This window comes from Labrus bergylta, chromosome 4 (genome assembly GCF_963930695.1).
Source record: "Labrus bergylta chromosome 4, fLabBer1.1, whole genome shotgun sequence".
Lineage (NCBI taxonomy): Eukaryota > Metazoa > Chordata > Actinopteri > Labriformes > Labridae > Labrus > Labrus bergylta.
In genome coordinates, this window is record NC_089198.1 from 12,577,470 (window position 1) to 12,601,238 (window position 23,769).

Below are 23,769 nucleotides of genomic sequence, written 5' to 3' on the forward strand. Positions count from 1 at the left end.
AGTCTACTCAATCACTGAGCCTCTGAAAATCAGGCTCTGCTACACACAGATAACACAGGCAGCAAGAACTAATGAATGAAGTTTTTTATTGCCGTGCCATTCAACTGTGCTTAGCAGGCAAAGGTTTATGAGACCATATGAGGTCAGAAAAAGTCTGAACCAGAGTGCTGTGTCGATACCTTTACAACAGTCCAAAAATAGTAAACCAGGTTTCACAGTTTGAAACTCAGAATTTCAGACCTTGATTTTTTTCCTCAACAGAGATCATCAATAATTGACAAAATAAGTCACCATATGAACTGAAAGAATCAAATAAAAATGGTTCTTATGTATTTAACAGTGTGCCTTCTTCAGCACGCTAACTGAGGCAAAGTTAGAAAACCCATGAAAACACATGAAAGCTGATTCATTGTTCTGGTGTTTGTAAGAAAATGACACCAAAATAACCCAAGTTTCCCACCTTTTAATCTGAATTGTATTTAATCATAAATGTGGCATTTTGCCTTGAAAAGATACAACAGCTGATGGACTTCTCTCTTTAACTGACCTTCCAAAATTCAACAATTTCTTTATTCAAACCATCAACCATAATCAGTATGTCCTCTACAGTAGTCTATGTACCAATGTCATTTCTCTAAAAGCCTTCTCTTGATTGAGCACCTAAGCTAACTTTATGAAACCATCTCTTTATCACCAAGATCCTCAATAAAGCCGCGGCTCCTCAGTTATTGGATTTATTTACTGACTTTTAAGATTGTTAGGCAGCGTTTAGAGTTAACCACTGCAGCACTGAGACAGCACTAGTGAAAGCTTTTTAAATGATCTCTGAATGCTTCAGACAGCGGACTGATCCCTGAACTTGTCCTGTTAGATCCTAGAGCTGGATTTGACAGAATTAATTCTGAAATCCTGTTACAGACTCTAGAACAATTGGGGTGCAGGTGGAGTAATGGTTACTGCGTGCGCCCCATGTACAGAGGCTATAGTCCTCCAAGTGGGCGGCCTGGGTTTGAATCCGACCTCATTTCCCTCTCTCTCGCTCCCTGATTTCCAGCTCTATTCACTGTCCTATCTCTCCAATAAATCTAAAAAAAAAAAAAAATCTAGAACAATGAATTGGCATCAGTGGATCTTAGTTTGGTTGAATCATTTTTATCAGGTGGATTTAAGTCTGTCCAAGTTTACAGTAAGTTGTCTATAATGGAGTTTCCAGGGCTCAGTACTCAGACCAATTGTTTTTACCCAATGCATGCTTCCTCTGGTACATGTGAGTAAACATTCCATAAAACGTCATTGTTGTGCAATTAACTTACCTCAAAGCATGCCTCAAAGACATCCAGACCAATATGACCAGCATCTGTCTGCTGCTTTAAAAAAAGACAGTTGAACTGATGTTATTGTGCTTGGCCCCAACACCTTAGAGATACATTATCTGATGATATAACAGCTCTAAATAGCATCAGCCTGACATCCGTTGTTAAGAATCTGGAAGTGGTTTTTGTTTAGGATATGTCCTTCAATTTCCACGTAAAGCTGACATCAAGGAAAACCTTTGTTCACACACGCCTCGTTGCAAAAAAGTGTGTTTGTTCTTTCTTTCTGCTGTACGTACCCTGCTATCTGTGTCCATTTATCTTTAAATTGCCGTAATTGAAGCAAATTCTAAAGAAAACCACAAAGATCAATACACTATTTCAACTTGTTTATCACTGTTAAAAGAGCAGCAAGTCTGGATGTCTTACTTTCCTGTATCCTAGAAATGCCCTTCAGGAAAAAGTGTCCAAATGATCAAATTAGCAGTTATTCATATTTCTGCTGGATCACGAGTGTGTTCATGTGCGCCCATAAACACACGGACAGACCCAGCTGAGGTTATGGAAGAGGTCAGGAGAGAGGGACCATCTGATGCCAGCAGATGGAGTGATGGAGGGAGGGAGGAGAGGAGAGGAGAAGCTCCAAATCAGAACGACAAGACCGAATGCTTATCGGCTGCTCTTAAGGCGCTGATTTCACTTTACATCCCGTCTGCTCCAGCGCTCCCACCTTATGCTACTCTTTATGGTAGAGGAGACTTATTTATATTCAATAACCGTGAGCCTGGTATATGAATAATTCTCTTCATTATTTACCATCCTGGCATCATACTGATGGACATGCTACTTCATATACACCTTACTGCTCAATCTGATTTGGCCAAAATGGACAAAAATGACCTTTCAGGATGCTCCTCTCTTCAGTACTGTGCTTAAAAAGAAGTCGGTATGTTATGAGTCGAGTGCTGCTGTTGGACCTGCTGCAGCACTATCTCAAAGACACATTTGCCTCCCCGTCACCTGAACTCACCTCCCCCTCTCTCTCCCTGTCTTTGTTGTAGAACGGAGCAGTTCCAGGCGAACCGGTGAAGAAGGATGAAAACTCCCGGAGAGGGAACTGGGGCAACCAGATTGAGTTTGTCCTCACCAGCGTGGGCTACGCTGTGGGCCTGGGCAACGTCTGGAGGTTTCCCTACCTCTGCTACAGAAATGGAGGAGGTAAATATTGAAATGTAGAGCGAGGTTGATTTTTATTGACCAAGTGTTTGACTCTTTTAAGTGCTACATTTCTAGATCTTGAATGCATTAGAGCCGAGGGCTTTTGACAACCTCAGAGCAGAAAGAGCCTCACCCCCAAGATCTCTAGGAAGCTATAGGACCCCAGTTTGGAACCAATGCATTAGAGTACAGTTTGAATGTGTTAAAAAAACATACAATGCACAGGGGGAGATGGGGGACTTATTGATGTACTGAAAACTAGGAAAATGTGTGTTGATAATGGAACCTTCTTTTTTTTTATTTGATGTTGTTGTGTTTTCAAACCTGCACAAAACGTGCTGATAGTTATTGGATGAGCTGTATGTGTGAATGCAAACAGCCATATTTTTTCACTCAAACTTAACCTGGAATTTTCCCTGCAATACCCCGTGTAAAATATCTGTGTGAAGTGGGGATGTGAGAACGCAGCAGGAGAATGCATTCCCAGTGAGCGAATCACAGGGGGTGGTGATTATATTAAGCTACCAGCCAACGACTATAGACTCTATAGTCAAGTGCATAGACTGTATTTAAACATGGTTGTAGTTTCAGTGGAGTCACCTAAAGCAGAGGATTGAAGCCCATCAGTGGCGGTCACCATATTAGAAATGCTGTCTCAAACTGACATTTGTTCAACCTTTAACAGGAAAAGAGCTGAAGCTGAAGCCTTAAGCCTTATCAGTCCTGCCCCTTATTGTGAATAACTCTCATCTTTCATAAAATCAAAACGGATTATATATCTAGGGAAGGATTTAGAGTTTCAGAAAGCAATGTTTTGACATGGCCACCAATTAAAGTATATGTAAAGTTTGTTCCACTGACACGTTTAATCCCAACACAACTCACAGCAACTTATACCATATATTAAAACCAGCTCAGAGAGCACATACACTGAGTGGCACTAACTACTGAGTGGCATCAGCTGTAAATAAACCCATTGATATGTCTGTTTATAATATTCAAGGTTCTGTAAAACAAACCTCTGAATTTCAACTATTTGCATACTAAATTATGTTGTCTCGGTGACATTTGCACTGCAAATATTTGTATGAGTCCTATACATGCAAAATACCTACGTTTCCATACAAGGACTCAATACATGTGGGCCATACATTACCTGAAACACAGGAGAGCTTCACCAGCAGCTCCCACACAATGATAAGGTTTTTGGTATTGTACAGTATCAGCTGGTCACACCGACCTACTTCACATGCCGATGCTCATATAAAAACACACACACACACACACACACACACACACACACACACACACACACACACACACACACACACACAGACATTCCCCATTGAGTTCTGTCTGGTTTCTGGTCCAGCCTGAACCTCTGGAGAGTTGCTGCTCCACTGAACGGACTCAGCTGCACATGCAGTGACCTCTCTGCTCTCTCATGGGGCGGTTACCAGAGCAGATGAGGTTTATGTTTGCTTTTCTTTTTTTTTCTGCAGCCCGCAATATCTTAAAAGTTTTTCTATATTACACTCCAATCACACGGCCAACAAAATGTGTTATGTATATTGTGGCATTTTCTTTAGTTTTGTAGCTTATTGTATTTATTTACACATTTCCACATTTTTCATGGCTAAAATTGTTTTAATGAAAACTTCAAGTGTTATTTTCCTGCTTAAATGTGATTTTACCCACATGTCCTTATAAAGAGATCAAATCTCTACACTGTGCATTTTCATTCTTAGTCAGTTGAGACATCAGATGAACCAAAAAATAAAAAGACATGTAGCAGTCTTGCTCATTTAATTCTACTGTAATAACTAAATTGTCAGACAACAGTACAGTATGGAGCTGCCACAGTGTATACCTGGAGGGCTTCTATTTGTTCTCATGTAACACAATGTGTTCTTATATAAAATGAATTCAGCACTAATGAATAAATAACAGAAATGTCACATCTTAGAATAGTGTGACTTCCTTCAGACACTTTATTAAAACCATTGAGTCTTCATGAGGTTCCTTTAATGGAACTTCTTCCTGGAACTCAAACACACCTGTCATGTCTCTCCTCTCAGGTGCCTTCATGTTACCGTATTTCATCATGCTGGTGTTCTGCGGCATTCCCCTCTTCTTCCTCGAGCTGTCTTTCGGTCAGTTCGCCAGCCAGGGATGTCTGGGTGTTTGGAAGATCAGTCCCATGTTCAAAGGTCAGTGTCTGTGTGTTTGTGTGCTTACATAGATCACACACAAACATTCATGTTTTATGGACATAATTACTTTACATTACAAGGCTTCTTATTCAGGTTTTTTTTATTTATTAGGATGAGTATATCTATGATCTTCTTTTGGTGATATTTTTATTACTATTGATATCGTGCTAGAGAAGTTTCTCAACACACCATCATCATGATCTCTGTTGTTGTTCTTATTTAAGTAGCTTTTAGGATGAAGAAAAGCTGTCATGGAGGATTTATACAACTACACAATACAAACTTGCACATTTTTGTCAGGTATCTGGATGGACACAGTGATGATCTAAACAAATAGTCCGTCTTTACATCTGTAACAAAGGATTTGGCCTTCATCCTTCCCAGATCTTTCATTTAAACTTCCTCTCCATGTTTTCTCCTCCTCTCCCCTCAGGTGTGGGCTACGGCATGATGGTGGTGTCCACCTACATCGGAATCTATTACAACGTGGTCATCTGCATCGCCTTCTACTACTTCTTCATGTCCATGACAAACCTGCTGCCGTGGACATACTGCAACAACCCCTGGAACACAGCGGACTGCAGCGGGGTGCTGGAGAACAGCCGGCACCTCAACGCCAGCCTGGCTAACGCTACAACGAGCCTGGTAGCAGGAGTTACTGAGGTGGTGAACCGCACCAAGAGAACCAGCCCCAGTGAGGAGTACTGGAAGTAAGTTCCTGATGGATGAGCTATTAACTCTCAAATAGGGCTTTCACACAAAACTCCTGAAACTCTCTTCACCAGTGTGTTCTTCTCCACTCTCTTGTTGATATTGTTGTCTTGTTAATGACACTTAGCATTAATATAAAGGCAAATATTGTCATTATTGAGAGCAAGTTAACAGAGCATTCCTGCACTGTGACGATTTAAACACACAAATTGAAACACATTTACAGATCCAGTTCTTTGGACATGTCTCCTCTCACCTATCCGTAGTTCAGTGAACCATTTTCAGGAAAGACTCCTTCATACCTCTGATTAGTGTGGGGGTCAATTCTAAAAGTGAAAAGCCACAGAGGTAGCAACAGAACAGTGAAGCACAGTGCCCACTTTCGGTTTAAGTGTGTGTTCTTGTGCCACACCTGCTCAAGCTCTTCTTTCTGCTGCAGCAGTTTGAGAGTCAGAGCATCAGCTTCTGCTAACACTAGCACAAAGGAATCAGGACGCTTGAGGACCTGATATAGGACCTTTAGTGAAGACTTTCTGTTTGGGGAGAACATTTCGTGGCCACAGTGGGCCACCTGCATGAAGTATCTGACAGCCAGAATGTAACGTTTTAGGTCCTAATGCCGATGGGGCCATGATTGGATGTAAAACCATGCACAAGCTGCACGGTGTAAGAAGGGTTGGTTGAAGAGCAGGGTGAGGTATTCAGTTGTCCTCTCTGTCACATTACACATCTGATTAATTTGATTAAAAGGAGAGACAACTTATCTCTCTCAAAGATATTTCATTGTCAGCTTGTGTCACTTTAAGTTGAAGAGCACAGATTGTGTAACAAACCAGTTTAATTTATAGTCTTTTTAAAGCAATTCAGTTGCACATGAATTCATCTTAGTCCCCATAGTGGATCTTAACATGTAGACATAAGTCACATATCCACTCAGCTGTTTGAATTAACAATTGCAGTGTGCTCGTTGATAAACCCCGCCAAATATGAGTCAGACAAACAGTAGCCTGCTGATCGACCCTGCTCATTGGATGTTTATTGACATAATCAAAAAAGGAACAGGTTTCACCAAAAGAGCTTGATTTGGGGATAAGAATTGTGTAAATCAGTATGATGAAAGATACAACAGAAAACTCAAAGTACTTGGTCTTTTTTTTGTTATCTTTTTGCATCTGAGCCTTACACTTTTGATTTCATGCACTGGGCATGAAAACACCAAAGAAAGGGGCAAAGTGCATTTCAAATTGTTTAGTTGTTCCACAAAGTAAGACAAAAACATTTGGTGATGCTGCTTTCAGCCACTACGCTCCAAGGCGCTGGAAGAGTCTGCTGGAGGATCTGAAAATACCTATTCAGTCTGGCTTTTATGTAGGGGTTTTATATATAATTATACAGTGTATATATATATTTTTTAATTTTTTATCTTTTTTTGTTTTAACTACACATTTGTTATTTCCTATTGGTGTGCATTAGTCTAGTCTCTACTTCTCTACTTCTAAATCAATTTTTATCTCTACCCTGTTTTGTCAATATTTTATGTTTCTTGTTTTTCAGTCACTGTAAAGCACTTTAAATTGCATTTGATTCGTATGAAAGGTGCTATATAAATAAAGCTTAATTGATTGAAAGTCAGGACACGGCCAACATCATTACACTGGCTTTAACAGAAGCTTTCACAGTTTCAGCTTCAGTTGATCTATTTCAACACAACAAGTTGAATGACTGTGTTTTGTCTTCAGATCTACGTTCAGACAGGTGTTTGTTAAGCCTCAGGTATCTTTGGCACATAAAATGCTCAGATTCTCTCTCGTGTAATAATCCTGATTACGCTCCTTTTATAAAACCACCAGATCTACGACAATTATCATCGGCATTGTTGGAGCCTGCATTCGTCCTCCTTTCTCTTTGTCCTGAAAATACTGTAATCATCCGCAGAGAAACACTGCAGAGGCAGATGAGACGATACGACCGTTTTACAATTATGTGAAGATTTTATTTGTAATCCTGATGACTGTTGGTATCGTTTTAATTCAGAAAAATAACTGCCTTAAATGGCTATTTTGAATAAAAACACTTGTCTCTTGTCTCTGCTTCCTGTTTCTGGAGATGCAGCCTCGTATTCTCTGCTTCTATCCTGATTTTATTTTGTTAATAACGGAGCCAGAGTAAAAAATACTGCACTGTCCTGTGTGACAGACTCATTCATGGTATAGAAGCACTACAAAGCTCCAAGTTTGCTCAGCAGAGTTGTAAAAGTGTCCAACTGGATTATCTCTGATTTTTTTAAAAGTGTTTGCATTATGATTGTCTTTCTGTTTATAAGAGGGAGGTAACATAAAGGGACCCGTCCTCACTTCAGCCTGTCTGTCTCTCTTTGTCAGACATTATGTGTTGAACATCTCTGATGGTATCGGGAACTTTGGAGAGGTGCGTCTTCCCATCCTGGGCTGCCTGGCCATTTCCTGGTTTGTTGTCTTCCTCTGTCTCATCCGGGGCGTTAAATCCTCTGGAAAGGTCAGCCTCCCACACACACACAAATACACACACACACACACACACACACACACACACACACACACACACACACACACTCAAATACACACATAGACAGCAGGACTTAACCAACTTCAAAATCAGATCCTATTCAAACAGCATCATATTCATCTTTTCATGCACAGATATGTATTTGTTTTACTTCAGATTTCCACAAACTGTCTGATCACCTGTGTGTGTGTGTGTGTGTGTGTGTGTGTGTGTGTCTGTTTGTGTGTGTCCAGGTTGTGTACTTCACAGCCACATTCCCGTATGTGGTGTTGACCATCCTCTTCATCCGTGGCATCACCCTGGACGGAGCCGTCAACGGCATCATGTACTACCTGACTCCCCAGTGGCAGAAGGTCCTCGATGCAAAGGTATTTCCCAAGAACAGGCAGATGGATAAACTGGAAATATGAATGTCCTTTTTGTGTCTTCCTCTGACTGCACGTGGGCTTGTTTTTGTAGGTGTGGGGAGACGCAGCGTCGCAGATCTTCTACTCTCTGGGCTGTGCCTGGGGCGGTCTCATCACTATGGCTTCCTATAACAAGTTCCACAACAACTGCTTCAGGTTAGTCCTCCACACTGAAGGCATTTTAAAGGCATCACCTTAACTCTACAGGGGGAAAAGATATCCAGGTAGAGGAAGAGGAGAAGTGGTTTCAGGTTGTGCAGGCTAAATAGCACCTCTCGGAGAGTCAGGGCCAGAGAGTGATAGACACAACGAGGAGCAACTTCAAGTCTTCAGGTCTGAAAGGAGAAGGGGGAGAAGGTGGGATAAGGTGGGACTGGAGAAGGCACAGTGTTAACGTTTTTTGGACTTGTGTTAAGAGGCTACTTGCAACGTGTTAAAAACAACAAGTGAAGGAAGCAAGAGGCTGAGGAGGAGGTTAGGACTGAGGAAGGGGGACAGGGGAGGAGATAAGGAGAGACAAAGATGTCACTCTCCTGAGCTTGTCCACACATACTGACAGAGGGAGGGGGTAGAGGGGGTGAGGAGGCGGAATGAAGATATAATTTGTTCCTCTGCCAGGAGCTCGAGGTTGTGCTATCTGCACACACAGCTGCATGGCGGCCTAATCAGCTTGTGTTCTGCAGCTCTGTCTCTGTGGAGCCCGCTCGCTGCTCTCCTGTGACATCTCCAATCGGTGCACATGCAGAAGTGCAGAGAGCGTTGGACCTAGCAGAGGTTTGATTGGTGTTTCTAGAGAAGCTGCGAGAGAGGCTGAAAAATCAAAGCCATCAAAGGCATCCTCTGTGATAACAGGAAACAGGAAATGTGAGGAAACAAAGCCCCATGCAACCACAAACTCCCTTGTTGAATCTGAGTAAAAGTCAGAGAAAAGAAAGATGAAAAAATATTATCTGTTCACATCTTCGGCAGCAAGCAGAACAAGGGCTGCTAGCTTCAATGGAAAGAACCTGAGCACATGGCTTTTCATCCTTTTATAGGGTAAACGGAAATGTTGATTCTCCCTCTGAGTCATGTTGACTTTTAAACAGTAGACTTTAGGTTAGATCTGGTAACATTGAAATCTGTCAAACTGAACAAGTTTCCCCGGATAATAAATCAGAAGGATAACATATTCTCTATACTCTAATCATAGACTAAGAGACTCAGACCTTTTTAATAATATATAATAAAAGCACGTAGCACAGGCTGTGCACTTTGTCAGCTCACAATCAGTAGATATATTTACAAAACTGTTCTGTTAGATTGTCATTTGTGGAGGAATACAGACTTAAACGGAGATAATTACAAAACGTGAAATCTTGGATGGTTTGGCCCTCAGTTAAAGGAAGATCGCTTGGTCATCATTTATTTTAGAAATTGCAAGAATAGAATTAAATGGTATTTGCTGTGTACTTGAATATTTCTTGATGAGTCAGTGTGTCAGTTTAGAAAAAGCTTCTGCCAAATTAGACAAATTTACAATGTGCGGGGAATCATTTATTGGTGACGTGCTGGTACTAGACCTTCATCAGGGTAATGGTTTGTAAAAACAGACAGGACATTTTAAATAGGAAGTGGCTACAAGCCTGCAACCAATCATCAGAATCTGCAAATGGGCTAAAGCAAATCATCATTCACCATCATGACTTCAGCTCTGAATCACAAATAAACATCAGCTTCCTGACTGAGAGCACACATACCAAAACAACAATGTTGTATGTTCGCGTTGCCAATAAATGTTTCTTTGTTAGACGGTGTGTAGGAGTTTGTCTTTACCTTTTTTTTTTACTCTCCTACGCACCTGACCTTTGAAAATAGATGTGTGACGAATATTTCTATTTAAAATGAGTCAAAGTAAGAAAAAGGTTGAAGTATTCAGGAGAGATGCTCTGTCAGAATTTGCAGATGTATAGCTTGTACTTCATTTATCAGAACTGTTAAATGTTTGTCTGAGGTTGATCACATCCTCGGGGCGTCAACACTTTTACTTTTTTTTGTTCTGGTTTCAAGTTGCAAACGTATCCCATTTTGTTTTTGAACTGTTCGCTTTTTGCCTTAATTTTTTCTCGTTTTCTTTCCTACAAACAGAGACAGCATCATCATCTCTATTACCAACTGTGCGACCAGCGTGTATGCAGGCTTCGTCATTTTCTCTATCCTGGGCTTCATGGCGCACAACCTGAACGTCCCCGTGTCGGAGGTGGCTGACCACGGCCCGGGCCTGGCCTTCGTTGCTTACCCAGAAGCCCTCACTCTGCTCCCTATCTCTCCGCTCTGGTCGCTGCTCTTCTTCTTTATGCTCATCCTGCTTGGACTGGGCACTCAGGTGAGGCTGGAAAAACTACACACTGATAGGCTGTGTTTGCACCACACTCATACATCAACGCTTAACTCTGAAATATGTGTTTGTTTGTTTTTTGAGTCATGTTTGAAGTAAATATGACAATGAGTGCAAATTGCATATTTTTGCATTTGAAGTGTTCATGCTAATTTCGGTCTTTATGAATCTTACCTTGGAACAGTTGGGCTGTTTTCAAGTCAACTCTGAAGGCTACATATTATTTATTACTGGATCAGGGAGACAGTTTTGACGATTCCTAGGTCTCATACAGCCAAACATTTCAAAAAGTGTACCCTTTACTTTTCAAATATATGGTCATCACTTTAAGGATCAAAAGTATCTAGAGTCTTATTGTGTTTTACATAAATGATGTTGATTGTGTGCAGTCTTGATTTGTTTCTACTTTAGAATAGTTGGTTGACTTATTTGTTCAGAAATATCTTATCATTTATTGGATGGATTTCTGTGGTATTATGTAAAGATACCCAGGATGAAGCTGAATTAACCTTGCCTTTTCATCTAGCACCCCCAACAAGTCAAAGTTAAAAGTAATCTGGTGAAATATCCCTAATTCAACTAGACTGATGGCCTCCAAATGTTGTACAGATGTTCAGATGTATCCATGACTCTTGAGCCACCACTTGTTGTGATTTTTCAGTGAAGTGCCCCAAACTCTAAAATATGAACCCCCAGCTTGAATTGTTATCTGTGTTAAATCTATGACATTCCCTTGTGTGTAAAAAATTGGTTTATGACGACAACAGATGTGCATATATGCTTGATCTCCCATCAGCTTCACTTTGTGTTTACTGCCTATTACACTCTTAAATTGTAAAGTGAAGACATTATCCCTCTTTCAAATGGGAAAATGCTTGCATTAACAGTTGACCACTGGACCCAAAGTACAGTTTACAGTGCTGCTAGCAATATTATAGCATTGCCATTGTTATAACTTGTAAGCTATTATAGACAAAAGGCTTTTATTAATGCCTGAAGTTGTCACTATTTTCCACTCCTTCCTAAATTGTTAAACTATTTCTGTTTATTTGTCAGAGCTCCTTTAGGATCGTGGTACCCCTGTACGTTTCTTAACAGAACAAATGTGACCCACACATTTGCAGTTTAATCTTTGATTTATTTGATCCTTAAACCTTTTTTCCCCGCTCTTGTAGTTCTGTCTACTGGAGACTCTGGTAACAGCCGTGGTCGACGAGATTGGAACAGACTGGATCATGCGGAACAAAACTGTTGTTACACTGTCAGTGGCTGTAATCGGATTCTTACTGGGAGTGCCGCTAACTACACAAGTAAGTCCCAAACACAAATTTTGAAAATATCTTGAAACACAGCTTGTTCTCTGAAATGGTGAGAGTTTTTTTTACTCATTCTCTGTTTTCTGTGTGCAGGCAGGAATCTATTGGTTGCTTCTGATGGACAACTATGCTGCTAGTTTCTCTTTGGTCATCATCTCCTGCATTATGTGCATCTGCATCATGTACATTTACGGTAAGCAGGGATATACACTGAATATGAGGGAGGGTTGACTGTTCCTTGATTCATAAATGTTATTTTCTGAGTGTTTGATACATTGGCCAATTTCTTTCCCCTGTCTGGGGCTGAATGAGGTAGGTTTTGATTCTGTGTCTAGGACAGTGATTGGTAATAATCCTTCCATGTTTTTTTCCATTATTAAAGGGGGTTCCGCAAGGTTCAATAATGGGTCCTGTTTTATTTACAATATACATGAACAATATTACATTTGTCATAACAAACTTTAACACCCACCTTTAAGCCGACAATACAGTTCTGTACTGCTTTGCAAACACTACATATTCAGTCATTCAAACTCTCCAACAATCTTATCATCAATGCTCTGTTTAATCTGAAACTGGTTCTCAATACAAACCAGACATGTTTTTCTCTAGAGCCAGAGACGTTGCAGATTATGGTTTACAGATCACCACTTTGACAGGAATCAAAATTGAAAGAGTCTGAATATAAATATATATTTATATGTCTGGTTGGATAAAGACCATCCATCCATTTTCTTCCACTTAGACTTCCCTCTCCCCAGCAACGCTTTCCAGCTCCTCCTGGGGGATTCCGAGGTGATCCCAGGCTAGACGGGATATATAATCCCTCCAGCGTGTTCCGGGTCTGCCCCGGGGTCTCCTCCCAGTTGGGATAAAGACCTGTGATTCAAATTCCAAATTGATACTCTGGCCACCAAATTACGACAAAAAATGTGTTTCCTCTACCGAAACAAAATTAACTTCCTGATTCTCATCAGAAAACTGGATTCTGGATTATGGCGACATTGTCTTGCTCCCTTAAATTTAATGTATCCCTCCCCCATCAGATTGATTTTAGGTGACAGTTACTTCACACTTCATTGCCGCCATAAATCACTTCTTTATTAAACCAGTCTCAAGACAACACTCAAAACGTTCTATTAACTGGCTGAAGCCCGAAGTCCCACAGGACACTTAATTCTTGGAAAAACTGCTTGTTAAATTCTCTGATGCATTCACATGAAACACTTTGCAGCATGAATTCAAACTCCACACATTGGTACCTATGGGTCAGTTAAAAACGACTGTACTTTTGAATGAAACTGTTTTACTGTTGCTGTTATTTTTATTTATTTTGTTGTGTATTCTGTTTAGTTGTACTCTCGACATCATTAAAAAAAAGTTAGGGCATGCCATCAATGATTCTTAGAGATTTAAATAAACGTTGAATGACATACTTTTTTTATACGGTGGCTTCTTTAAAAACATGCTGGGGGAAGATTTAGACCATATGGTTTGGGGATCACCAGTATATAAACAGTAGCTGTTAGTTTGTTTGGGTCAAGCATGGACAAAGTAATAGTTTAAGATGGAATCATAGAAGAGGATGAAAAATTCCACACATTGTCAGTACTTTAGTTTCAAAATGATGTCAAAATTATATTTTTATCAAGAAGTGTGAGCTTAATTGAAAACTCTCCATGATGCATCCAAACTAATCAATCACACAGAAAAGATCTTTATAAAAGAATCTGACATCTTCAATCACTGCAGCTTACAATACTGCCTGTAGATGTTTTTCAGTACGACTGGGATTTTTTTTTTTCTTGCTTTACTTGTCTTTTCTGCACACTCAGCAAATTTAAACAGCTTCAGGGCTGGATTAAGATAGTACCCCCCACCTCAGGCTACATATTAAGACACTGTTGAAATAGTGCAAACATGTTTGCAGACAGCACAGTCATGAGTAGATGAATGACAGATATATCATAAATATTTCTTTTTATACTGTCAGACACTGAACCCATATTTACATTTTGTAGGATGCCATTCAGGGTACATATGAAGGTTTCAGGATTAATCAACTATATTTTTTCGCTTGTTGTGATAATTCTTTGCATGTTTTTTTTTTCAATCAGAAGCAAATTCATCAGCATCTTGGCAGCAGACCCACAGTCTGATATCAGCAGTGAGATGACAAAGATAAAATGCATGCCAGAGTCATCCCTTTAAAAACACCACAATGGAATTGATTTTGGGGCTTCCTAAAAAAAAAACGGAAAATCCTGATGGCTGTAAAGATAAGATCGTCCTGTGAGGATAGTAGTGGGAATCTTCCTGTTCCAGTATCCAACAGGCAGCCTGACATCAGAAGACCAGTCAACTTTAGAAGACACTCTGTGCAGAATTATGAACCTGTACAGGTGAAAGCTTTAAGCTTATATACAGACGGTATTTAACGTTTATCATCAGAGGATTAGAGCCGGCTTTCACACCAGCCTGACCCTATGGTGGAAAATAAGGAAGGAAGATTTTATGTTATCAGGAAAATCACACATAACTTAAAGCTATCAAGGGCAAGTCTAACCAAAAGCAATTTATTCCATCATACTTTAAAAAAGTAACTTTCAACAGCTAACAAAGTCATTGTCTTCCCACTGTGAATGCTGATGACATCATTTAGTAAATAAAAAAATGGATATGTGGCAGATGGTGAGGCCCCGAGGTATCGGTTGATATCAGCCTTTCTGACAAACACTGACCCATAGGCAAATGATTTGACATACACCGATGTCAGTAGCTGATGTGTATCTGATGTGTTGCATCAATTTGTTGCTGGTAAGCTGGTTTACCTGATCCAGAGAAGAGGTTTATTATTGGTCAGAAAAGTCACCTGTTGGACGAGCTCTGATTTGTTTATGGTCAGAATCTGACAGCAGTGTGGGAGTCTTACACCATCTCGGAGACAGATCAGCAACACACACGTTTCTGTGACTACAGACAACAATCAATCAAACTTCATAGCTCATCACAAAGAATTATCAACGGTGGACTCACTTCTCAATCTTGAGAGTACTGTATTTAATAGAGACAGTAAAACAACCACATGCTGACTGTACTTTTATTATCTACTTTAAAGTGTTTGTACATATTTTATATTTTAAAAACTTTGTGTTTTTACTGCAGGCCACAAGCGCTACTTTAAAGATGTGGAGATGATGCTGGGTTTCCCTCCTCCTCTTTTCTTCAAAGTGTGCTGGAGATTCATCTCCCCCGTCATTATCTCTGTAAGTGAACACGCACACACACACACACACACACACACACACACACACACACACACACACTAATAAACAGGTCACATAAACATGTGTGAAGATTTGATTGTTACTGGAAACAAACCACACAGTGATTGCTGAGGTTTTGAACTTTCATTTGTCGCTGACACAGTGCTAGAGACCTGACCTACATTTTGAGCTGCAATCAGCACTAATCTGTTTTGTATAAAACTCTAAGAGAAAATATTTGTCTGGGAAAATGGACACATGCAGCTGCTATCAATGCTATTTCCCAAGCAGGCAGCAGCATTAGCCCACTAAGCTGCTGAGCCAACCAAGAAATGCATTGTTGTGGATTACTGATCAGATTTTTGACGCTTTTGTTCTCGCTTTCATTGCACTTCACAGATTTTTGCCCTGCTCTCCAAAGGCCTCTGTTAAAATGGTCACTAACTCACTGTCAGAGGCAGTCATGACTTCAAGATTACCTGCAATTCACAATAAAACATGCTAGCATGCTGTTGAGATTTCACCTGCATTTTGCTAATGCAGGTCTCAAGAAGCTTTTCTTGCCATTGTTAAAGTAAAAACAACCTTTTTTGACTTAGCTATGAACAGGTATTGATTTATCCCAAGTTATCATGGTGTATAGCTGTGTTTGATTATGAATGACAACACTCTTGTGATGGTACACTGTGAGGGAGCCCAATTAAAGAAACACATTCTGACAGATGTAAAACCCTCATGCATTCACTATACATCACTCATCACTCTCTCTTGTGTCTGTGCAGTTCATCCTGATCTTCACAGTGATCCAGTACAAGCCCATCACTTACAATGACTATGTGTACCCCGGCTGGTCCCTGGGTATCGGCTTCTGCATGGCTATGTCCTCAGTGCTCTGCATACCCATCTATGCCCTCTACAAGATCTCCAGGTCCCCAGGAGCCACTTTCAGAGAGGTACAGCACAACCCACAGTATTTTCTGTAGCAATTCTGCTTTGAACCACGTGGAACATAAGCCCACTTACACCCTCTACGTATCTGTAAAAGAAAAGACTGCCACATGTCAATAGCAACTGTTGGTAATATTCTTATTTATCAGTATATACTTATTTACAATCAATTTTAATTTCTTGCGTCAAATAACAACTTATCTCATGACACGATAGATTTTGGGTATTAATCCATCATGAGCAATCACTTAGCAACTGTGGGAAGGAAAACCGTCCTTTTAACAGGCAGAGCAGAACCAGACATATCAAGAGGCGCTGCTTGTCAACAGCTAATGCAAGCAACTGCTTGAGGCCCCAGGCCAGTAGGGGGCCCCCAAGGGCTGATAAACCTAAAACCACAGCAGTGGCTCAACATGTGCAACACTTGCATTGACAGTGGGAAACCTCCCTAAAGGGGCCCCATTTTACAGTACGCACTCATATTATAGTATGTGACTGAATGATGCTCGTCTAGCCCTAAATATGGACGAGAGACACTTTAATAACATAACTTCCGCTAAAAAAAATAGTGTTGGTGTCAGATTACTTATAACATAATGAGGATGACTGATGTTTGGAAGGGCCCCCTGGGAATGTTTTTTTGCCTTGGGCCCCAACAGACTACAAATCACAACTGGGCGTATCGGTGAACAGCCATCTGCCACCAGCAAAGAGAGTGGGATAGAGAGTGAGATTTATTGATTGATTTATTGATTTCTTTGTTTGGAACGAGTAAAAAAAAAGGTGTAGTCAGAAAAGAGTAAAAAACAACAAAAAGGAAAGAGATGAATAGAGGATAAAAAAACAGACAGACAGATGGGAGGACATATATATTAATAATGATACAATAATAAAATGGACTGATAATAACAACGGCAATAATAATGTCGACATGAAAACAAGAGAGCACCAAAACTCTGCACAAGATATAAAGGTCCACAATTTCCCAGTTTGGGATCAGTAAAGTAAATCTATCTATCTAAGATACAAATTTAGTGAGATGCATTAATATGACATGTATGCATGCAGATAGAGAAAGAGGAGGTGACAGGAGCTCGTGTTTCAAGTACCCTGGCAGTCTAGGCCTATAGCAGCATGTCTGAGGACTGGTCCAAAACAAGGAAAAGTTTAAAGAAGCAGAGAGGGTGCCTGTGTCTTGGACCCAAACTGGTGGTTAGTTTGGGATGGTTTTGATGGTCTTAATTGTTGTTGTAAATCAGTTAATGTGTATATTTGCTATTTTAGTTCCAAAGCCAGACCTGAGTTGATTGGACACATCTTTATTTCTGTGGTCTTTGCCTGCACAATGAGACCACTCTACATGACATGTGTCTCTTTCGCCTTCTATCCCAGCGGTTGAAGAACGCTTGCAAACCCCATGCAAAGTGGGGCCCCGCCCTGCAGGAGCACCGGACAGGCCACTACGCCCCCATGGCCTCTGAAGACACAGTGGAGGCTCGTCCCCTAAAGGAGAAAGAGGAGCTGAAGGAAGAGCAGAAGGAGGAAGAGAAGGAGACAGAAAAGGAGAAGGAGAGGAAGGATGAAATCAGCCTCACCATCCAGGGAAGCAACGGCTCCACCAACACACACAACAACCCCAACCCCAGCGCATAGACGGCACCCTGCTCCCGTCAGCGCCACCATCTCCTTCTTCTCCCCCCTTCCCACTCCTCCATCCTTACCCCACTTTCCCACAGTCCTCTGTGGGGGAGATCCCATTCGCTGGAGACCTTTACATATTGTAAGGGCTTATTATATCTATCCTAACCTCTTCTATCTATCTGCGTGTTGTCTCTAGAGAAAGGAAGAAAAAAAAAAAGAAAGGAAGAAAAAATTGGGTCATCATCCAAAAGATTTGTGTGTCTGTCAGTGTGTGCGTGTGGGTGGGTTGTTAATTTGTTACACATAATTTAATAATGCAGTTTGTTTTTCCTTTCCTATTTTTTTTGTAAAACTTGTACATGTCATCTTCATATGCAGTTAGAGGTACAGTAGATTTTGACGCTGCATGTGTTTGTTTTGTGCATGCAGCAGCAACATAGAGACACACACTGTTCTCCTTTATTCAGTTAGATGGGTGTGTTTGGAGTCGGCGACTTTCTACCAGCAGTCCTTGACAGCTGGAGACTTGTAACGATGGGAGGTGCTGGTAAACTGTGCCTGTACTGGTCGTTTACAGTGTGACGATGCTGACAGATAAAAAGGAGAAAAAAAAGGCCAGAAAAAGAGGCGGATAAACTCATTCACACTCAAACACTCACACTATTGTACATTTTACAGCACACAGTGACCTCAACCATAGTTGATCTCAGCTTAAGACTAAGCTTGTTGTTGTTTTTATGCTGCTTCCTTCTTAAAATCGTTCTACAGAGCACAAATATTTAACAAACACCCGAGATGGTAACTGACACTTAAGGCTGATCATCTGTGGAAATCTCATTTGTAACTTTTCCACTAAAGCTGCTTCAACTTTGAAATGTCACTGGAGCGTACTGTACCGTCTTCTTCTGCATTCACACAGACACACAGCGCATTTGTTTCCTATCTTTTGACAGAAGAGATCCCAGCGCCCATTTCTCAGGGTCCAATCGAAGATTAACTTTGTGGTTTGTTCCTCGCCTGTGGAAACCTTGTCTCCACCAAGGTAGCCTGTTACAAATATAGGGACTGAAACCACCTAACTTTCTTCTATAAGCACCCACACATACGCAGGAAACCGGTGGATGCAACTCTGTACATAGAAGTGCCATCTCTTCTTAAGTCTTCCAGGCATTCTTTTTTGAGTGAAATGCATCTTGGGATAGGGTCTTATGAAGGAGGAAAGTAGCAGGTGAAAGGATCATAGGTGTGTCGTAGTCTGTGTCTCCCTGTGGGTCGTAGCAATCTGCCCCATTATGGCATGTTACCAAAAACATAACCTGAGTTACCTGAGTCCTGCACATGTTTTTGGTAACATTTATACTGTTTATCTCGGACTGGTTTGGTGTCAGTCAGTGGAACCTTTAATGTATTTACAGGCATTTATCTTAAAGCTCTGAGCCAAGCTGTGACTGGTGGAGAGACAGGAAGCAGAGAGAGAGAGAGAGATGTAGCTTGTTTCCAGAAGAATAAAATCATTTTAAGTGAATAATGTAGTTTTAAATGTAGCTGTATAGTATTGTTCTCTCAGTATAATTCACCTTTTTACCTCTCATTATTGTAAAGTAACTTAGTAAATAATTATAAAGACAGAATATGTTTATTTTGTACAAAAACATAAAAACTACAGAATCATAATTAACCATGTTTACCATTCCTCATCTGTGACTTGACTTGTTGCTGTTGTGTAGGAGGGTGTGACAGGACAGAGAGGGGCTCTTTAGCATGCAGGGTTGGGTTTTTCCACAAGTGTCTGACTGGAGAGCATCCAGGACATTTGTAGCAGTGTGCTGGCAGTCTAAAACAGAACAAATACATGAAGAGAGTTTTGTTATGTTGTCATCTAGACAGCTGTGTGATCACATGCTTCTTTGTCTGCTCAGGTGGTAGAGAGATGATGTTAGCTTCGCAGGCAGGGAGGATTTTTTTGTGTGGATTGCATCAGGATTGGCTTTGGTGTTTGTTCACTTTGTAGTTTCATTTTTGTTTTGTTTCTGAGCTGATTAAACAGGAATCAAATTGAGAAGATAATACCAGTATGAGCATGGAACATATTCAGATGATATACAAAATCAAATATAACAAACATACTGCAAAACATACAGCAAACGTATTTGTTGTCACTACACTCTTTACATCCTCACTGAGAGATGAGAAGATTGATACCACTTTTGTGTCTTTACTATAAATATGAAGCTGGAGACAACACCACATGGTTAGCTTAGTTTAGAAAAAATACTTGTGAGAGGTGGGCTGTTTAATCTACGAGCACCTTACAAATGATCATGTATTGTTTCGCATCTTGTTTATTTAATATTCATAAACTCATGTGCTGCTTGCCCACTGAATGGTCCCGGCCAACTTTGTGTAAATCAGCAAATTGTCGTTTGACATGAAGCTTTTGTGGTGCTGGTAGATGGATTGTTTAAACCTAGGACAGTCAGATTTGCTGTTGTCCTGTTTCTAGCTGTAATGCTAAATTAAGCTAACAAGCGGTTGGTAGGTTGATTGGTGTACCTTTGAAAGACAGAGCCAGGCTAGCTTAGTTTCCAGTCTTATTGCTAAGCTAAACTAACCAGGTACAGGCCCTGCCAGCCTGGTAGGTTGCTTGTTTTACAGAGCTAGACTAGCCACCTGTTTCTAGTCTTAATGCTAAACTAAGCTAGCCAGATACTGGCCGAGGTCAAATATGTTACTTTTTGACATAGTCAGGTTTGCTGATTGTTTTCAGTCTTAACCCAATGATAAGCTTGACTAAACTAAGCAACTGCTAGCTACAGTTTCATATACTGCAGACATGGCAGTAGTATCAAATCTTCTCGTCTTAAAGGAAGCTAGCTTCCACATTTTTTGAACTTCTCTTTTGTAAACAGTAATATTTTCTCATGCTTGTCAGGCTTTTAGCCTTATTCTGAAACGTTTACGCACAATTTAAGCTCTGCACATTCTCTCTTCTCTTTCTATTCACCCACAATCATGTTTTAAGAAGAGGAATTTAAGAAACTGAATTCAAGATTAACATGCAGTTGCTCCACTCATCCACTAGATGGGGTGATGCTGAGACTCAGGGTAGTAAAGGCACAATAGTGGTTTAGCTGTGAACTGAATTTAAAAAGGCCCATAGACACAAGTCTCCCTGTGGCTTACACTGTTAAAAGTATCAAACTTGAGGTCAATGATAAGCACAGAGGCTACAATAAAATAAAACAATTCATGAGACGCACAGTGAGAGTATTCTGAAACAAGCACACAGTTTTTAACAAACTCTTTTTAAAGGAAGGCGATCACATTTTAGGTTCATATATTTGATTTTAGGCGGAGACTTGTAGGTTTGGTTGCTAGTAAGTGATCTGTTTTAACTGTTTTCATTCATATCTCTTCACAAATCATGACAAGTTTTGTAGTAGCATTCATTTGTGATTAAATGACTGCAAAACCAGGTGCTCTATGAAACAAAACATTATCATTATACATAATCTAAGTGTATTGCATTCCTTCCTGAGAGTAGAATTTTTCCACCTGAGGAACGTTACACTTTTAAAATGAGGTTTTATTTGATATTGAACGTATTATTCTCAGTGTTTAAGCGACCGGTCATAGCACAGACTGTCTCCTGTTTGTGATCGCGTGTCTCATGTGTTCATGCCGTAGTAAGTGAAGCTTATAGCCACCATGCTATCTCTCTATATATCCCAACCCCTACCATCTCTGCTGACCCCACAACTCTTCCTCCCTTTGTACAGTAATGTAAAAATATATAATCGGACTGTGTGTGTATGTGTGTGTTTACCTTTGCTTTTATTTTTTGGGGTGTGTTTTTTGCTGGTTGAGGGAGGGCGGGCATTGTTTCATTTTGATTTTGATTTGTCATTTTTCTTGTAGTGTACTGTAGATGACGTCAGGTGTATTGTGTACTCTATGTGTAGTGGATTAGCTCTTACTGCTAAACCTGCATGTAGCGCAGGAGCTAGTGTCAGTATTGATGTCGATGTACCTCTAATCTCAGAACTAGCCGAGTCCTATTCTGCTAATAATATACAGACTATCTTTTACCGAGAAAAAAAAAACAAAACCTTTTTTTTACTAAAAGAAGAGAAAGAAAAGTACATATTTTATCTTCAGATTTTAATCATTGTTTACCATGTTCAATGACTACTTTGTTTATGAAGGCGTATTCATAGAAAAAAAAAACCACACAAGCTCATAAAAAGCATTTTCAAACAAAAAGCTTTGGATCCAAACTTGAACTACAGAAGAATGGTTAGTTTTTAGGGTGAGCTCTGGTGTAGATGGCGGCTGCAGCTACATGACGATGAATATAAAGCTCTATTTTACACAGTGCAGTGCCAACAGTCATACATCGCTGCTTACCTTTAATATCAGTCAGTGGCCCTTTATCCAAACAGTTCGGCTTTTTCTGTCTGAACTTTACAACATGCTCAAAAACAAGCACCACAATGACTCTGTAACCAAGAACTAAATAGCATCAGGACCCTTAACTCACAGTCACCATCACTTTTAATGCAGATCTGATACATAACATTAGAGTATGATCCTGTTGTATCACATGGAATTATCTGGATTCTAAAAGAGTAATTTGGTCCTCCATATAAGCTGAAAACAACACAAATATTAGACCCATGTCCTAAATATTGATATAATTTTACTGATAAGTATCATCATACACTTTGGTGTTTGTGCAGAAAGTCATTACTGTTGAAGAACGTGAACTAAATGAAGGCTCGGACCATTTTCTACAGAAATATGAAGCACAACTCTTCTTTAAAACAAAACTGTGATTTCACCTCATTACCTCTCAAATGACTTACTACTGCGCATAGAAGCATAATCTCACGTTTCAGCACTTTATGTTTATTTTTAAAAGCAACTGGAGAAAAAAAGAGAATTTACACTTCCATTCAAAAGAAAATCAATAACGTAAATGTCCAGGTGTCAGTGGACAAACTTTGTGTTGTTGTCGCTTTGCCAATGTAACTGTTGGACTGTTGGAGGAGTGGAGAGGAAAAGCACAAGTGAGAAATGAGAACTCAGTTCTTCTCTATCATATCTATCTGTCTTATCTATCTAACCATGTCTGTTCTTGTTCTTCAACCTTTAGGGCCAAAATCCATTGAAATGTCTTAGTCCTGTCCGCTGTATATCGTAAACTGTTGAATTACAAAATGATAAATAAAATCTATTTTAAAGATCAGTGTGCTGCAGTGTTCTTCTGTTGTTAAATGATGGTTAAAGAGTTTAATCCCCAATCTGCCAAGGATGCATCATTCAGAAAAATGTATGTTCTATTTAAAACCCAATTTCCAAACAAAAGTTGGGCTGCTGTGTAAATGATAAACCACATATTTAAAAAAAGGCTATGAAAAAAGCACAAAGACAACATGTAAAGTATTGAAACTGAGAATTGAAAAAATAAAACACTTATTGACAAATTTAATTCTGATTGCACATTTCACAAGAATTGGGGCCAGGGGAGTGCCTAGAGGGGTGGCATAGGCCCCCCCTTGAAATCTTAATGGCCACCCAAAGTGCCCCTCTTCTGATTGGCTATTTGCCTTGCCAGAGGTGGGACTTATGTTGAAATCAACTTTTCAGGCTGTGTTGCAACAAGGCAAGTTTATTTATATAGCACATTTCAACAACCATGCATTCAAAGTGCTTCACAAAAGACATCAAAATCACCATGACAGAGAAAAAGGAAACATTAAAATAGAAAATTTTAAAATCACTAAAACACACAATTCACAATCAGAGAGACGCT

General features: G+C 40.0%; 1 protein-coding gene across 5 annotated transcripts in view; it reads left to right on the plus strand.

Moving 5' to 3' along the window:
• Nucleotides 1-23,202, plus strand: part of slc6a9 (solute carrier family 6 member 9) — a 92,106-nt gene extending 68,904 nt beyond the window's left edge. For all 5 annotated transcript variants that reach the window (XM_065953748.1, XM_020653419.3, XM_065953745.1 and 2 more), the window contains 12 exons: nucleotides 2,375-2,531; nucleotides 4,610-4,741; nucleotides 5,178-5,454; nucleotides 7,837-7,969; nucleotides 8,233-8,367; nucleotides 8,459-8,562; nucleotides 10,534-10,771; nucleotides 11,959-12,093; nucleotides 12,193-12,292; nucleotides 15,265-15,365; nucleotides 16,148-16,318; nucleotides 17,706-23,202. In XM_065953748.1, the coding sequence (XP_065809820.1) occupies nucleotides 2,375-2,531; nucleotides 4,610-4,741; nucleotides 5,178-5,454; nucleotides 7,837-7,969; nucleotides 8,233-8,367; nucleotides 8,459-8,562; nucleotides 10,534-10,771; nucleotides 11,959-12,093; nucleotides 12,193-12,292; nucleotides 15,265-15,365; nucleotides 16,148-16,318; nucleotides 17,706-17,966 (1,944 nt within the window). In that variant the 3' untranslated portion in view covers nucleotides 17,967-23,202. The remainder of the gene's footprint in view (nucleotides 1-2,374; nucleotides 2,532-4,609; nucleotides 4,742-5,177; nucleotides 5,455-7,836; nucleotides 7,970-8,232; nucleotides 8,368-8,458; nucleotides 8,563-10,533; nucleotides 10,772-11,958; nucleotides 12,094-12,192; nucleotides 12,293-15,264; nucleotides 15,366-16,147; nucleotides 16,319-17,705) is intronic.
• The last annotated feature ends 567 nt before the right edge of the window (nucleotides 23,203-23,769 follow it).